Source organism: Zalophus californianus, chromosome 17 (genome assembly GCF_009762305.2).
Source record: "Zalophus californianus isolate mZalCal1 chromosome 17, mZalCal1.pri.v2, whole genome shotgun sequence".
Classification (NCBI taxonomy): domain Eukaryota; kingdom Metazoa; phylum Chordata; class Mammalia; order Carnivora; family Otariidae; genus Zalophus; species Zalophus californianus.
Window position 1 is genome coordinate 46,452,565 of NC_045611.1, and position 17,146 is coordinate 46,469,710.

At 50.9% G+C, this 17,146-nt stretch overlaps 1 protein-coding gene across 2 annotated transcripts in view; it reads right to left on the reverse strand.

Annotated features, from left to right (window-relative positions):
* Positions 1–161: 161 nt before the first annotated feature.
* The window catches only part of FBXO17 (F-box protein 17), a 30,508-nt gene continuing 13,523 nt past the window's right edge, over positions 162–17,146 (reverse strand). For both annotated transcript variants that reach the window (XM_027619463.2, XM_027619464.2), the window contains exons 2-6: positions 9,912–10,274; positions 9,015–9,126; positions 4,396–4,491; positions 3,467–3,602; positions 162–1,711 (exon numbers count right to left, since the gene is read on the reverse strand). In XM_027619463.2, coding sequence (XP_027475264.1) covers positions 1,568–1,711; positions 3,467–3,602; positions 4,396–4,491; positions 9,015–9,126; positions 9,912–10,257 — 834 coding nt within the window. In that variant the 5' untranslated portion in view covers positions 10,258–10,274 and the 3' untranslated portion in view covers positions 162–1,567. The remainder of the gene's footprint in view (positions 1,712–3,466; positions 3,603–4,395; positions 4,492–9,014; positions 9,127–9,911; positions 10,275–17,146) is intronic.

The window sequence follows — 17,146 nt, forward strand, 5'->3', positions numbered from 1 at the left end:
TTTGCCCACTGCGTGGTATTAGCCACAGAGATTCCCGATGGGCCTTGGTTTCCTCCAGAAAACAGCTCCACTCATAGTATCCTCCTTGTTGGGTTTGTGAAGATGAAATTCAATGCTCTAAGTGCAGAACACCTGCGGGTGGCTACTCCGTGGGAAGCTCTGGAGTCAGGTAGGCAGCACTGAGGCCCATTTCCCTTTCCTGCAGGCCCAGGATCTGGGCAAGGACAGCCCGGCTGTCAGGCTTATCTGTGGAAGGGGTGTTGAAAGGCTCGGAGGGCACGCGCTGCTGCCTGCCTGGGAGCTGCTGCTCTAGGTTATTTCCAGACTCACACACACCTGGGTCCGAGTCCTCGCTCTCTCTCCTTTGTTCTCTGACTTTGAATATACGTGTTTCCCCCTCTGGGCCTCAGTTTCCTCCCTCGGGAAATGGCACCGAGAGTAATACTGACCTCACCTGATCACATGCGTGGCCACTGGGAGCCGTCCTTCCATCATTGGGCTCTGTGCAAGTCCTGCCTTCCCTGCTTACTGGCCAGGTGACCTTGAGCAGGTCACTGAAACTGAACTTGTTTCCTCCTGGACCGAATAAATAACTGCCTGCCCTCCATTTCCCGCATGGAGCTTAGCACGCCTCCTGAAGTTCTCACGATTGGAAACCTCCCATAGGCCTTTTAGGATTAGGGCTGGGGGCAGACAGTGCATTGATTACAGACAAAAGTCCCCCATGGTTTCACATTTAGCACCGATTTTATTGAGCCAGTTTGTTGGCTGTGCCCAGCCGGGGAAATAGCAGGAGACGCCAGGGAGGCAGGCATGAGCCCTTTCCCTGTGGCACGCCTTGCTCTTGGAGTCTGAATGCAAGAGAGTGGAGAAAAGGAGTCTTGCCCAGTGGGAGGGGATCTGCCCCTGGCGTAGAGGCAGGAGGTGGGGGGGGGGGGGTCATGGTTTGGGGATCAGCAGGATCTCCGGAGTTCTGAAAGAAATGGCACCAGCCAGGCTCAAAGGGCAGGTGCTGATAGGTGGTGCTGGAGGAGGTCACGTAGGCCTCACATCTGAGTCCCAGAGACCCCCAAGACTACAGAAAGGGTTCCCTTTGATGCCCCTGTTGGTGACCTCAAGGACAGACTGCCCCTCCTAACCTCTGCTCCCTGCTGGGCAGTCGGCTTACCCCACAAATATGCAGACAGGAGTCACTGTCCCCCACTGTTACAAACCCTGGTTTGGCCTTTGTTTTTTGACTCGGTCCACCAATTAACATCCACACGTGTAAGAAAACAATTGCAAGCAAAGTAAACATTTCTTGAGTTACTCTTGAGTGACTTCCCACACCCTGGGAAGCTGGGGAAATTGTGAGCAGCCTGGTTGGATCCCTGGTTTCTTGCACAGCGTGTGGGCCACCATGCCAAAGCAGCAGCAAGTAGGGTTCACCGGAGGGCCACCGGGAATGGGCCACATGGGACCCCCACTGTCCACAGGCACCCGACTCCCAGCTGCAAAGCTGCCCTTGACTGATGATGATGTCCGGCAAATGGCAGTATGTTCTGGAAGGCTGGATCAGCCTGGTCGGCTAGGACAGGCGGATCCTGACCCTCACACTGGAGTGGGTCACGAGGGCGCCATAGTGGCCCACCCAGGAACGTGTGTCCCTCCCATACTGCTCAAAAGACACGTAGCGGATGCCCTTGCCAAAGTTGGTGAAGACATGAGACACCTGCATGGGGAAGGAGAGCGGGAGGGTGAGGACCTGTGGGCCCTTCCCCTCCTCCCCTTCCTCAACAGGCACTCCCCAAGGACCAGCAGGGTCCCAGGCCCTGCTCTAGGGGCTGGGGATACAGCAGTGAAGAAAGCAAAAAGGCCCTGCCCAGGTGAAGCTGATGGTCCCGTTGGGGACTCAGACACTGAAGACAACTGGGGGTAAGGGGCAGGGGGGTGGGGTACAGTGAGTGAGCAGAGACCTGAAGGAGGGGAGGGAGTCGTGGGGGTCCGGACAAAGAGTGTTCCAAACAGAGGAACAGTCTTGGGGCACCTGGGTGGCTCAGTCGGATAAGCACCTGCCTTCGGCTCAGGTCATGATCCCGGGGTCCTGGGACTGAGTCCCACATCAGGCTCTCTGCTCAGCGGACAGCCTGCTTCTCCCTCTGCCTGCCGCTCCCCCTGCTTGTGCTCTCTCTCTGACAAATAAATAAATCTTCAAAAAAAAAAAAATTCTCCCTTAAAAAAAAAAATAGAGGAACAGTCAGCACAAAGGCCCTGAGGTAGAAGTGTCCTGGAGCAGAGAGGAGAACAGGAGGTGGTGTCAGGAAAGTAAAGGGCAGATCATGTGGGGCCTTGTGGGCCATGGAAGGACTTTGGCTTCTGCCTTTTCTTATCCTTTGCAAAAAATTTTTTTAATTGAGATAATATTTACCTAACACGATGCGCCATTTAAAGCTGTACAATTTTGTGGTTTTTAGTATATTCACAATGTTATGCAACTATGACCAACTAATTCTGGAACATTTCCATCAGCCCAGAAAAAAGCTTCATATCCTGGCAACCACTCATCTCTCTGCTTTCTCTCTGTGTCTTTGCTTCTTCGGGACATTTCCTATACATGCAGCCCTACAGTGTGTGGTCTTTTGTGCCTGGCCTCTTTTCACTTAGCATCCCATTGCCAGGGTTCATCCATGTTGTAGCATGGGTCCATACTTCATCCCTTTTTATAGCTGCATGATAAAACTGGCCTTTCCTCTGAGATGTAGCCCTAGGAGGGTTACAAGCGGGGAGACTTGTGATCTGACTCTTTTAAATGGGACCTTTCTGGATGTGTGTTGGGTGGGGAGGAGGAGATCAGAAGAGGAAACAAGAAGGCCACCTCAAGGGTTTGGTATTTTTGATTGCTGTCATTATTATTTTTAGAGAGCATGCCCAAGCTGGAGGGGGAGGGGGGGCAGAAGGAGAGAGAGAATCATAAGCAGGCTCTGACACCGGGCTCAATCGCACGACCCTGACATCGTGACCCCAGCTGAAATCAAGAGTCAGACACTTAACCGACTGAGCCAGGCAGGTGCCCACAAAGGTTACTCTGATTAACAGGTGCGATGACTCAGCACAGGCTTGGGAGCCAGCCTGGGTGTGAATGGAGCCCTGCGTGCTTTAGTGTGAGTTGGGGCCAGTCACTTAACCTTGCATGCCTCAGTTTCCTCAACTCTAGAATGAGGATAGAGGCAAGGACTTTGATTTACCACTGCATCCCAAGCACCTAGAGCAGTGCCCAGCACACAGTAGGGGCTCTGCTAATGAAATGCATTAGTTGGCAAAACTCTGGGAAGAGTGCCTGGGCGGAAGTAAGGGTTCCGTGGTTGTTGGCTGTTATTGTTAGAGACCTCCAGCCGTGATGAAGCCTGAGAAGGGTATCTGAGCCGGTGGGAGGTGGGGTGCGTCTTTGGGCAGGTCAGGGGTGGTCTGGAAGGCAGTCTGGACCCACCTGTCGGCAGCCTCTCTCCGTCCACTGAAGGACCGGGTTGGGTGAGGCCGAGAACTTGACCACTTCGTTTTCATACACATCCAGGAGGCGGACCCGGAGCCGGTAGATGCAGCCACAGTTCTCTCGGGCACCCCACCTGCCAGGTGGTGGTGAGCCTTGATGCCCCCGCCACCCGCCTGGTCACCAGGCTGAGGGCTAAGCCTCCCTGCACTTTGATGAGGGTCGCACACCCCACGCTGCATATGGAGAAGTCAGGCCCTGGGAATTTGCGGGGAGGAGGCTGGGTGCTCCTGGGGTGGATTCTAGAGGCTTTGCCTTGGATGTGTGTGCGTGGACGGGGAGGAGGATGGTGTCTGGGGAGGAACCACAACCTGGGAGAGGAGGAGCCTGGGTCTTTCTGGGGAGGAGCCAGAGCCCCAGGGAAGAAACCGGACTTTGTGTGGGGGAGCAAGAAGTCTGGAAGGAGGAGCCTGAGGGCTTTGTGAAGGAACCGGGGTGCTCTGGAACCAGGGCCAACTCTGCCCCTCTGAGTCTCAGTTCTCAGGGCACCGTGCTCCGAACCTTCCTGAGGACTTGGGTGTCCACAAGCCCTTAGGGTCCATGCTGAGTGTGGCGATGAGGGTGGAGTGGGTGAGATGGGGTACCTCGTTTCAGACCAAGTCAGTCAATGGCCCCCATGTCAACAACCCCGGGGCCTGCTGAAAGGGGTCAGGGAAGGGTGTGTGTGGGGGGCTCTGAGCTCGTCAAGGCTCTGCCCCTCCCAGCCTCTGCAACTGTGAGAGTATCCCCTTCCCACTCAGCCTCACCATGAAGGGCACACAGTAGCTGCGGCCAGACCAGGGGGCTGATGGGGGGCACGGAGGAACCCTTTGTGCAGCACGGCTGCCAGGCCTGATGGCGCTCAGGGTGGGTTGCCATTCTTGACTCACCAGTCGGCCACACAGATCTCGATCTGGGCACTGTCCAGCAGCTCCTGCCACACTCCTTCCATCACCAAGTCTACAAGCTGCCTCTTGAAGCACCATCTGGGAAGGGGCGATGGTGTAGGGATGAAGAAATCCACAGCCCAGAAATCACCTCCTCCAAGAAGCCTCCCCTGACAACCCTGTCTGAAGCAGCCCCTCGGGTTTTGCTGTCCTGGACAAGATGTAGGATGGACTGGGCATGCCCACTGGCCTCTCCCCTCCTTTCCACCATCCTCCAGCAGGCTCTGGGCTCCAGGAGGCTGACCTGTATGTCCTTAATATTTGTGGGGGCTGGAACACGAGTACAAATGGAGGCCACACTGAGCGGGGAATTCTGGAGCCTCCTAAATAAAGTGTGGAGGCCCAAGGACTAAGGTTGTACTGCCTGTATGGACAGGTCTCCCTTACTCTCCCCTTCTTGCTGGGTTAGCCAATGGGAAGCGCTAGCAGGAGAAGGAATGGTGAGAGGAGAGTAAAATCAGGTTATTTAGCCTCCCGGCTCCCTCCCAAGGGATCAGCGTGGGACTGCCGTGTCTCTCCATGAAAGGGCACAGCTTCAGGGGGCCCTCTCCTCACAGCCTTCCCTGGCTTATGGCTCAGGAACTGCTTCCTCCCCTTACCCTTGTCAGGTCTCGGGCCGGAAATGACCCTTTCCCTCACTGTTACTAGCCTGGGGTTCATAGAGTATCTCTTGTGGTCTGCCTCCGCCTTTGTAAACAGTCCTTCTCCCCTGATTTGAATATGCCATCTAAAGATCTAAATGTGAAGGACAAAACTGTGAAGTTACTGGAAGAGATTATGAGAGAATACTGTTAGGATCAAGGGTAGGGAAGGATTTTTCATGCAAATTTCAAAAACAGACTGTAAAGCAAAAAAGAGAAGAATTTGATCATATGAAAATAACCACAAAGAACACCATGGACACAGTTAATAGAGAGGGAAGAGTGGGAGATTCCCAGTGTCCAGGATGGACAAGGGGCTAACATCTAAAATAAACAAGGAATTCTTGTATAGCAACAAGAATGAGATATCAATTCTTCTGAAACCGTTCCAAAAAATAGAAATGGAAGGAAAACTTCCAAACTCGTTTTATGAGGCCACCATTACCTTGATCCCAAAACCAGACAAAGACCCCACCAAAAAGGAGAATTACTAATATCCTTGATGAACATGGATGCAAAAACTCTCACCAAAATACTAGCCAATAGGATCCAACAGTACATTAAAAGGATTATTCACCACGACCAAGTGAGATTTATCCCTGGGCTGCAAGTTTGGTTCAACATCTGCAAATCAATCAACGTGATACACTACATTAACAAAAGAAAGAGCAAGAATCATATGATCCTCTCAATAGATGCAGAAAAAGCATTTGACAAAGTACAGCATCCTTTCTTGATCAAAACTCTTCAGAGTGTAGGGATAGAGGGTATATACCTCAGGATCATAAAAGCCATCTATGAAAAACCCACAGCAAATATCATTTCAATGGGGAAAAACTGAGAGCTTTCCCCCTAAGGTCAGGAACGTGGCGGGGATGTCCACTATCACCACTGCTATTCAACATAGTATTAGAAGTCCTAGCCTCAGCAATCAGACAACAAAAAGAAATAAAAGGCATCCACATTGGCAAAGAAGAAGTCAAACTCTCACTCTTTGCAGATGATATGATACTTCATGTGGAAAACCCAAAAGACTCCACCCCAAAACTGCTAGAACTCATATAGGAATTGAGTAAAGTGGCAGGATATAAAATCAATGCACCGAAAACAGTGGCATTCCTATACACCAACAACAAGACAGAAGAAAGAGAAATTAAGGAGTCGATCCCATTTACAATTGCACCCAAAACCATAAGATACCTAGGAATAAATCTAACCAAAGAGGCAAAGGATCTGTACTCAGAAAACTATAAAATACTCATGAAAGAAACTGAGGAAGACACAAAGAAATGGAAAGACATTCCATGCTCATGGATTGGAAGAACAAATATAGTGAAGATGTCAATGCTACCTAGAGCAATCTACACATTCAATGCAATCCCCACCAAAATACCATCAACCTTTTTCAAAGAAATGGAACAAATAATCCTAAAATTTGTATGGAACCAGAAAAGACCCCGAATAGCCAGAGGAATGTTGAAAAAGAAAAGCAAAGCTGGTGGCATCACAATTCCGGACTTCCAGCTCTATTACAAAGCTGTCGTCATCAAGACAGTATGGTACTGGCACAAAAACAGACACATAGATCGATGGAACAGAATAGAGAGCCCAGAAATGGACCCTCAACTCTATGGTCAACTAATCTTTGACAAAACAGGAAAGAACGTCCAATGGAAAAAAACAGTCTCTTCAACAAATGGTGTTGGGAAAATTGGACAGCCACATGCACAAGAATGAAACTGGACCATTTCCTTACACCGCACACAAAAATAGACTCAAAATGGCTGAAAGACCTAAATGTGAGACAGGAGTCCATCCAAATCCTAAAGGAGGACACAGGCAGCAACCTCTTCGACCTCAGTCGCAGCAAATTCTTCCTAGAAACATCGCCAAAGGCAAGGGAAGCAAGGGCAAAAATGAACTATTGGGACTTCATCAAGATAAAAAGCTTTTGCACAGCAAAAGAAACAGTCCACAAAACCAAAAGACAACCGACAGAATGGAAGAAGATATTTGCAAATGACATATCAGATAAAGGGCTAGTATCCAAAATCTATAAAGAACTTCTTAAACTCAACACCCAAAGAACAAATGATCCAATCAAGAAATGGGCAGAAGACATGAACAGACATTTTTCCAAAGAAGACATCCAAATGGCCAACAGGCACATGAAAAAGTGCTCAACATCGCTCGGCATCAGGGAAATCCAAATCAAAAGCTCAATGAGATACCCCCTCACACCAGTCAGAATGGCTAAAATTAACAAGTCAGGAAACAACAGATGTTGGCGGGGATGTGGAGAAAGGGGAACCCTCCTACACTGTTGGTGGGGATGCAAGCTGGTGCAGCCACTCTGGAAAACAGTATGGAGGTTCCTCAAAAAGTTGAAAATAGAGCTACCATATGATCCAACAATTGCACTACTGGGTATTTACCACAAAGATACAAATGTAGGGATCCGAAGGGGTACGTGCACCCTAATGTTTATAGCAGCAATGTCCACAATAGCCAAACTGTGGAAAGAGCCAAGATGTCCATTGACAGATGAATGGATAAAGAAGATGTGGTATATATACACAATGGAATATTATGCAGCCATAAAAAGGAATGAGATCTTGCCATTTGCAACGACGTGGATGGAACTGGAGGGTGTCATGGTGAGCGAAATAAGTCACTCAGAGAAAGACATGTATCATATGACCTCACTGATATGAGGAATTCTTAATCTCAGGAAACAAACTGAGAGTTGCTGGAGTGGTGGGGGGTGGGAGGGATGGGGTGGCTGGGTGATAGACACTGGGGAGGGTATGTGCTATGGTGAGCGCTGTGAATTGTGCAAGACTGTTGAATCACAGATCTGTACCTCTGAAACACATAATACAATATATGTTTAAAAAAAAAGAAGAAGATAGCAGGAGGGGAAGAATGAAGGGGGGGGAATTGGAGGGGGAGACGAACCATGAGAGACGATGAACTCTGAAAAACAAACTGAGGGTTCTGGAGGGGAGGTGGGGGTGGGAGGATGGGTTAGCCTGGTGATGGGTATTAAAGAGGGCACGTTCTGCATGGAGCACTGGGTGTAATACACAAACAATGAATAATGGAACACTACATCAAAAACTAATGATGTACAGCGATTAACATAACAATAAAAATTTAAAAAAAGAATGAGATATCAACCCTAATAGAAAATATGAATAGGCAATTTCCAAAAGAGGGAATCCAAAAAGCTAACAAGCACACGAAGAGATGCTTAATTATTAGTAAATCGAAACATGCAAATCAAAACATCAGTAAGACATCACTTCACCCCTAACATACTGGCAACTACTAGAAAGTTGGATAATGCCACAGGAGAATGGTTGAACGGGGGCGGGGGGGAGGGAGCGAGAACAATGGGGATGGGGTGTGAGAATAAAGAGAATCAATCAGTCAGCTGTTCGGATGTCTCTGTAGACTCAGAAGCTCTGGAGCCAGATTACCTGGGTTCAAATCCCAGCTTTACCATTTATTAGGTGTTGGCTACCCTTTGCGCCTGTTTCCTATTATCAAGTGGAAATAATGCTATCCATGTCACAGGGTTGTTGCCAGGATTCAAAGAGTTACATGTAAAGCAGCGGGAATCGACTAACTCCTCTTTGTTGTTTTGTTGTCATCATTATTTTACTGTTTATGTGTTTCATGTCTCCCGCGCCCCCTTTCTGAATTCCCCATTTCTGAATTTTCCCCGTATCTCTGGCATATAAAAGAGTGCCTGGCACCTGGCAGGCCCTCAACAAATATTTGACAACTATTTGACTGGCTGAATAAATGAATGAGGGAAGGAGAGGGTGAAGGTGAGTGAGGGTGAGAATGAGGACAGAGGGGTAGGGTTTCTCTCCCTCCTCGGGGCCCTTGCCCCAGGGATCAAGGGCCACTCACTGGAAAGAAGTCACGAAGCAGGTCTGGGAAGGAGCCCCCGGCACCAGTGTTAGGTTCTTTTCCACGGCCCAGCCGTTCCCGCCGTGCTCTACCTCCCAGCCTCTGAAGCCCTCTGTGGGATGCAACAGGGTTGAAGACGACGGATTCACCTGCCACCAGCCCAGAGAACCGCCCGCCACCACCCTGCTTGCCCCGCCCACCAACTCCTCCCTCCCGCGCTCCACGCCCGGTTTCTTCGACCCTGGCCCCGCCTCCCAGCCGCCGGCATTCCTGGTCCCACCCCACGACCGCGTCACTCAGCCCTGCCCATCCACTCAGCTTCTCCTCGGCCCCACTCGGCCCCGCCCCCAGCTCTCCCTTCGGCCCCTCAATCTACTGGGCTTCTCCCTGGCCCCGCCCCGGGCTCGTGCCATCATGGCCCCGCCCTCTCCTACCACAGCCTTCGGGCTCCTCCTGCCTTGGCCCCGCCCACTCGGTCAGTTCCCCCTCCCCACAGGCTCAGGGTGGCCTCATAGTTCTATGCAAGTTCCGCCCCCGTCAGCACCCAATCAGCTTTTCCTCAGTCCTCCCTGGCTCCTCCCTCCTTAGCCCCGCCCACTGAGTCTACAGTCCCAGCCCGCGTCATTCCCGCCAGGGCCCTTGGCTCGTCCAGCTCTTGCCTACCCAGTTAGCCTCCCTCCACAGCCCGCAGCACCCGGCCCCTCCCACCCAGTCCATCTCTTTCCCAGCCCCGCCTGGCAAGTTTCCCAATAGCCTCTTCCCTTGGCCACGCCCCTTGGCTTCCTGCCCTGGCTCCGCCCTGCCCCCCCCATGCATCCTGGCCACGCCCACTCGGCCTGGCCCGGCCCCCATCCTACGCAACACTTCGGTCTACCCGGCCCCGCCCCCGGCACGCACGCTCTCCGCAGGAGTTGAAGATGAGGTTGCGGCGGAGGGGCGCGCGCAGGCAGTACCGCGCCAGGGCACAGAGCGGGAACTCCTCGTCCTCGCTGTTGGGCGGGCAGCGCTGGGCCACTGCGTAGAGTGCGCGGCCCTCGGCGCTGCGGTCGCGGGCCAGCTGCAGCAGCCACACGGTGGGCCCGTCCACCACGTCGCGCCAGGCACGGCACACAGCGCGGCAGCGCGTCACCAGGGCGCGCGGCGGCACGTGGCTCAGCACCTGCACCAGCAGCTCCGGGGGCAGCGCGTCCAAGGCTAGGGGCGGGTCCGCGGGCAGCCGTCGCCGCGAGGGCCGGGCGCCCATCTCCGGCCTCCGGAGTCCTGCGGGTTGAGAGGGGTCAGCAGATCAGGGCAGTTCGGCCTCCCTCACCTCTCCCAGGCCGCAAGGTCCCTGTGTGGCTTGACCACGACCCCACCAGCTCCAGTGGGGGGCCGGGGGAATGCCACGGCCCGTGAAACCCGGGCACCTAGTTACTGCCAGTTGGCTCTGAGGGCGATCGGCTTCTCAGCTTTCCCCCTCGAGCGAAAGGGCCCTGGTCTGACCAGGACTCCCCCAGGACTGCCCACGGCTTCTGTATCTGGCCGGTGCATTTGTGTCAAGCTAAGCAGTTTACGTGTATGATCGTGAGCACAGAAAAAAAAAAAACCCAACAAAACAAAACCCGAGGAGGCGGCCCATCTCCACCGCATACCCCAACCTGTCCCAACCCCTCGGACCTTTGGAACTCATGAACTGTCTTCAGTTCATGAAATCTCTTCACTTAACATTCTTATCGCCTTGCTCTAACCAAAACCCAGCTCCCCTGTGGCTCTTCCGAGTGGGTAAATCTTGCCCCTTGGTGCTGCCTCCAGACCATTCTTCCCTCCTCCCCCAAACTCCCCCAGCTATGATTCCCGTGTTCACCACCCTGCCTGGTGCATCAGCTGCTGATCAGATCACTGCCCGCTTCATGATTTTAGCTCCAGGCTCCCTACCACTCAGGCTGCTCTTCTCAACATTCCTGGCAATTTCCACATCCAAGTAGATATCCTTCCTTCAGCCACCTGCCTCTCTGCTCCCTGACCTGCTCTCCTCTCAGGCTCTCCCTTTCATGGTCACACCTAGACTTCGTCTCCATAACCAGACTCTTCAGAACCTCAACTCAGGGAGCTCATTTTCCACTGTTCACCCCTTCTCTCTCCAGCTCTTTCCTTCTAGTGCCCCACAATCCTTCCAGCCCACTGTGGTCCCCCCTCCTTTGTGTCTACCTCCTCTTCATGGCCCCTCAAGCCCTCAAGTCCCCATTTATTCCTTATCCAGCTTAAGTTGCTTTGATAACCATTAAAAACATTCTTTGCCCACATCGTTGTCCCTAGCTTCCTCCAGCATGTGACCCTGGTTCAATCCAGCCCTCCGCCTGTCCTGTGGCTGTACCCAGTTTAAGGTGACTGAAGAACACACAACTCCACTGGCTGCTCTCACTTCCAGATTGTGAACTTGACCCTCAAGCCGGGAAGGCTGCCTGACAATCAGATAACATTTGTTACTCACAGGCTCCTCCTCTCTGTAGATAACTCTTTCACACCTTCTCTCCCCCAGCCCCTAGCTCATCACACCTCTTCCCACCTCTTCATTCTCCCTTTGCTTCTTATTTTGCAGAAACAAATTACAAGCGATGAGAAGTGAACTTTCACAGGTGCCTACCACCCTGTCTACCACCCACCCACCTGCCCTGGGGCCTCTGGCTTTCCCACGGCGACTGCCCTGCAAATGTCAGCCCTCTGTGTGACCTGCTCGCACCCCTTCCGCCCACTCCAGGTCACAGAGTCTCACAGTTGTCGCTGTCTGCTGCGCCTTGGAATCCCCCTCTGCACTCGATCGTTCTCAGCAGCCCACATGGTGTCATCCCTCTCGTCTGGAAACAAACCCTCTCTTGACTTCACCCCCCCCTTCCAGCTATGGCCCCATTTCTTTGCTTCTCTTTATGGTAAAGCTTCTCAAAAAAGTTGTCACCAGTCTCTGCCTCCAGATTTTCTACTTCTGTTCTCTCTTAAACCTTCTCTAATCAGGCTTTGCGCCCCCCCCCCCGCCGCCCCTGCCCTGTAATGTCAAGGTCACCAATGACCCCTTTGGTGCTAAGTCAAAGTCAGGGTTCAGTCCTCACTTTGACACTAACACTGACACTGAGGGTTACTCCCTCTTCACTTGGCTCCAAGCCACCACACCCTCTGGACCCCTCCCATTCGCCTGGTGACTCCTAGTGAGTCTCTTTGGCTGTTCATCCTCCATCTGATCTGAAATGTCAGAGATTGGTGTTTGAGCCTCCTGTATTCTCCATCACCACTCACTCCCTTGGGGATCTCGCACATTCATACACCTCCCACCTGGGCCATCACTGTCTCTCTGCTTCTTTCCCGAGTCGTCTGTTCCTCACTAGTAGCCAGGTCGGGTATGAGCACCTGAATTAGGTCCTGTCCCTGTCTTACTCAGAACCGCCCCCCTGCCCCCAGGGCTCCATCCCATTCAGGATAAAGGCAAGAGTCCTCACTGTGGCCCTTAAGGCCCCACACAGTCTGTCCCCATCACCTGCTTGCTCTCATCTCCTCCTCACCCGCTCTGCCCAGCCAAACGAGCCTCCACACCTCAGGCCCTTTGCACAGGCTCTTCCCTCCACCTGGATCCAGAGGATTTCTATGCTCGCCTCCACATTTCAAGTCTTTGCTCAAATGTCAGCATCTCCATGACACCATCCTTGGCCACCCTATTTTAGGAGCTCATGACCACCCCTTACCCCCCCTTCTCTTTTCCTTACCATATACTTCTCTAAAGCTCTTATCACCTCTTAATACACCACACACAAAAGTATATATAACTTACTTAATACCTTCTTTTTTTTAAAGATTTTATTTTAAAGTAACCTCTACACCCAACATGGGGCTCAAACTCATGACCCTGAGATCAAGAATCGAACGCACTACTGATTGAGCCAGCCGGGCGCCCCTACTTAGTACCTTCTTCACCATGAGGGCTTGTTTGGCATGCTAGATAACCAGTGTCCACGCCAGTGCCCGACACACAATATGTGTGCAATGAAGAGATGTTAAGTGAATGAGCCAACGAATCATCACATCAGAAACCTACTCCACAGATGAGGAAACTGAGGCACAGGAAGGTGAAACACTTTTATTTAATGAGAACTGAGTGACTGGGCTCAGACCTAGTGAGAAACTCATTTCATCTTCCCCATCGGGAAGAGTGCCTCGGGGGCTGGATCCTGCCGGCCTGGGCTCGAGTTCCAGCCCTGCCTCTAGCTAGTTCTGTGACCAAGCGCTTGTCTCTTAATCTCTTCGTGCTCTGAGAATGAGGATGTTAACATACTCTACGGGGTTGTTGTAAGGATGAAACGGGTTAATATTTGTAAAACGTTTAAGAAAAATCGCTGGTGTCTCAGACATAAGAGTGATATTCAATTAATATTGAACACTAAATTATGTTAGGTGCTAGTATTATTACACATCATAAAAGAATGATGAACAGCCTTTCAGCTACAATTTTTTCATCTGGTGACATTTATTGGGCCCTTATGAAGCCATTGTGCTGAGCATTGGAGCTGGGGCATCTCACAGAATCCCATCATCTTGTTTAATGGGCAAAACGATCACGGGAGGTTGCCCTGGGTTAAGAGACTTCAATGATCTAATGCTTGTTATATTGTCTAATGTCCGTAAGTGCTCAACTCATGACAGCTGTTATTATTTTTAAATAAGTTGATTAAGGTTTTGTTAAGGGGCGCCTGGGTGGCGCAGTCATTTAAGCATCTGACTCTTGGTTTCGGGTCAGGTCATGATCTCAGGGTTGTGAGATCGAGCACCATGTCAGGCTCCGCGCTCAGCATGGAGTCTGCTGGAGGTTCTCTCTCCCTCTGCCCATCCCGCTTTTGCTCGAGCTCTCTCTAAAATAAATAAATAAATCTTAGAAAAAAAGAAAGACACGTGTATCAGGCTAGTGATCCATGGACATGGCAAAATGCGGAACACCAACTTTACCCTGATACAGTATGACTGGTTATAAGACTTAAGAAACAGGGTGTGATTTTTTTCCCCCAAGTTGTTCTTAGTTGCATTAATAATTAGCTGCCATTTATTTATTTTATTTTTTAAAAAAATTTTATTTATTTGACAGAGAGAGACACAGCGAGAGAGGGAACACAAGCAGGGAGAGTGGGAGAGGGAGAAGCAGGCTTCCCGCTGAGCAGGGAGCCCAATGTGGGGCTCGATCCCAGGACCCTGGGATCATGACCTGAGCTGAAGGCAAATGTTTAACGACTGAGTCACCCAGGCGCCCCAATTAGCTGCCATTTAATAGCAAGTCCACCAGTCTGCCTGTCATGGACGTGAAACTCACCGGAGTGTGGTTGCCCTGCTTGGCTCACCTTAAGACTGGGCTGGTCACTGGCAAACAAGGGATCTCTGGAGCTGGGGTGGCCCCCTCGCAAAATTAGGGCAGACAGGCTTCACCAAGGAGCAAGGACCTTCAAGGGATGTACCTTATGAGCCCTGAGGATACAATATCCTTGTTTGGGATGCTCTGCTGAGGGCCATAAGGAGCTCGTGGCCACCATGTCCACACGGCTGAATGCCACCCACTGGCTGGGGCAGTATGGGATACATAAGGCACATCAATGCCCTGCTGTTTGGGACTGTGTGTGCTGTGTGTGTTTTGGGGGGGCAGTTATGTTATTGGCTGGCACAGTGACTGGGGGACGCTAATGGTATACAGTTTCCAGGACCCATGATGCTACACAGACCACAGTTGGTATAATAATGTAGCCTATCTGACATGCTCTGCTAGGACTTGGCCATTCTCCACTGTCCACACCCCTCTCCTTGACACAGGCAGCCCTTTGTGACCACTTCAACTTTCAGAGCGCCATAGACGTGACATTGCTAAGGGATTTCCAAGGATGGGTCATAAAAGAAGATACAGCACTGCCTGCCCTCTCTCGGGATGTGTGCCTTGGGAGCCCTGAGTCTGGTGGAGTGCGGCTAAACGTTTAACAACCAGCCCTCTAGGAGGAAAAAAGAATCTGGTTCTTAGCGTTTGCTGACATCTGGGTAAATACACCTACCGTGACTGATGGCAAGCTACCAACGTCAAGTCCCCAAACTGTGGAGCTGGTGAGCTGCCCACAATCTGCTCTCAGAAGGCCGAGCAAGCCGCACGCCCCACACACCACAGCCCGAGTCACCACTGAAGTCTGGCTGCGCTGAAGAGACCCAAGGAAGGCAGAGAAACGCCTGGGGAGCCCCAACTGTTCGAGTCTCATTCCAGGGGCTAGACATAGTGGGGACTAAGCCTTCCGATGACCCAGCCCCAGCCACGGTCAGACAGCGCTGCACGCGAGCCCCTAAGAACTGCGAAGCCAAGCCGAGCCCAGCCAATCCCCAGAGCTATGAAATAATACAATAAAGGTTATTGTTTTAGGTCGCTGTGTTTTGAGTAGTCTGTTATGCAGCACTAGTTACAGGGGACGGTGCTCAGTGACCTGCACTGCGTGGGATGGGTACCTCCCACAAGGAACTGTCTGTCCCAAATCCCCAAAAGAGCCCCCGATGAGAAACGGTGGGTGCCCTGACTGCAGACACAGACCAGTCTGGGTTCAAATCCTGACTACCCACTTCCTGCCTAGGAAACTTATTTATCTCCTTTGAGCGTAGTAAATGTAATTCAGGAATAGCAGGTTTCTTTGACTTTTTTGTTTTGTTTTGTTTTAAAATCATGCTGTTTTTAAGTATTGACTACTGGTTTATTATTACTTTTAAATTCAGAAATCTACTTTATTTTTATTTGTTGCCTGTTCCATGAGGCTAATTCTTTCTTTCTTTCTTTTTTTTTTTTTTGGTGGTGGTAAAATTCACATAACATAAAATTTACTATCCTAAGGGGCACCTGGGTGGCTCAGTCGGTTAAGCATCTGCCTTCGGCTCAGGGCATGATCCCAGGGTCTGGGGATGGAGCCCCACTTCCAGTTCCCTGCTCAGTGGGGAGTCTGCTTCTCTCTCTCCCTCTGCCCCTCCCCCTGCTTGTGTGCTCTCTCCCTCAAGTAAATAAAGTCTTTTTAAAAAATTTACCATTGGAAATAAAATCTTTAAAAAAAAAAAAAAAAGGGCGCCTGGGTGGCTCAGTTGGTTAAGCGACTGCCTTCGGCTCAGGTCATGGTCCTGGAGTCCCGGGATCGAGTCCCGCATCGGGCTCCCTGCTCGGCAGGGAGTCTGCTTCTCCCTCTAACCCTCTTCCCTCTCGTGCTCTCTATCTCTCATTCTCTCTCTCTCAAATAAAATAAATAAAATCTCTAAAAAAAAATAAAAAAATAAAAAAATAAAAATAAAAAATTTACCATCGGGACGCCTGGGTGGCTGTCGTTAAGCGTCTGCCTTCGGCTCAGGTCATGATCCCAGGGTCCTGGGATCGAGTCCCACATCGGGCTCCCTGCTCAGTGAGGAGCCTGCTTCTCCCTCTCCCTCTACTGCTCCCCCTGCTTGTGCCTCTCTCTCTCTCTGACAAATAAATAAATAAATAAATAAATAAATAAATAAATAAAAATTTACCATCATAAGCCTTTGTAAGTATACAGTTCAGCGACATTAAATATATTCATGTGCTACCATCACCACCATCCACCTCCAAAACTCTTTTCACCTGGTAAAACAGTCACTCTCCACCCCCCTTCCCTCCTGCCCCCGCTAACCACTCTCTTACTTTCTGTCTGTAGGATTTTGACCTAAGTAACTCATATAAGAGGAATAATCATATGGTATTTGTCTTTTTTTAATAAGATTTTTCATTTATTTATTTGACAGAGAGAGACACACCGAGAGAGGAAACACAAGCAGGGGGAGTGGGAGAGGGAGAAGCAGGCTTCCCGCTGAGCAGGGAGCCCGATGCGGGGCTCGATCCCAGGACCCTGGTATCATGACCTGAGCTGAAGGCAGATGCTTAACCAACTGAGCCACCCAGGCGCCCCATGGTATTTGTCTTTTTGTGATTGGCCTATTCACTTAGCGTAATGTCCTCAAGGTTCATCCATGTTGTAGCCTGTGTCAGAATTCCCTTCCTTTTTGAGGCTGAATAATATTCCATTTTGTTTATTCATTCATCTGCTGATGGACATGGATGGCTTCCACGTTTCAGTTATTCTGACTACAGGTGTTTT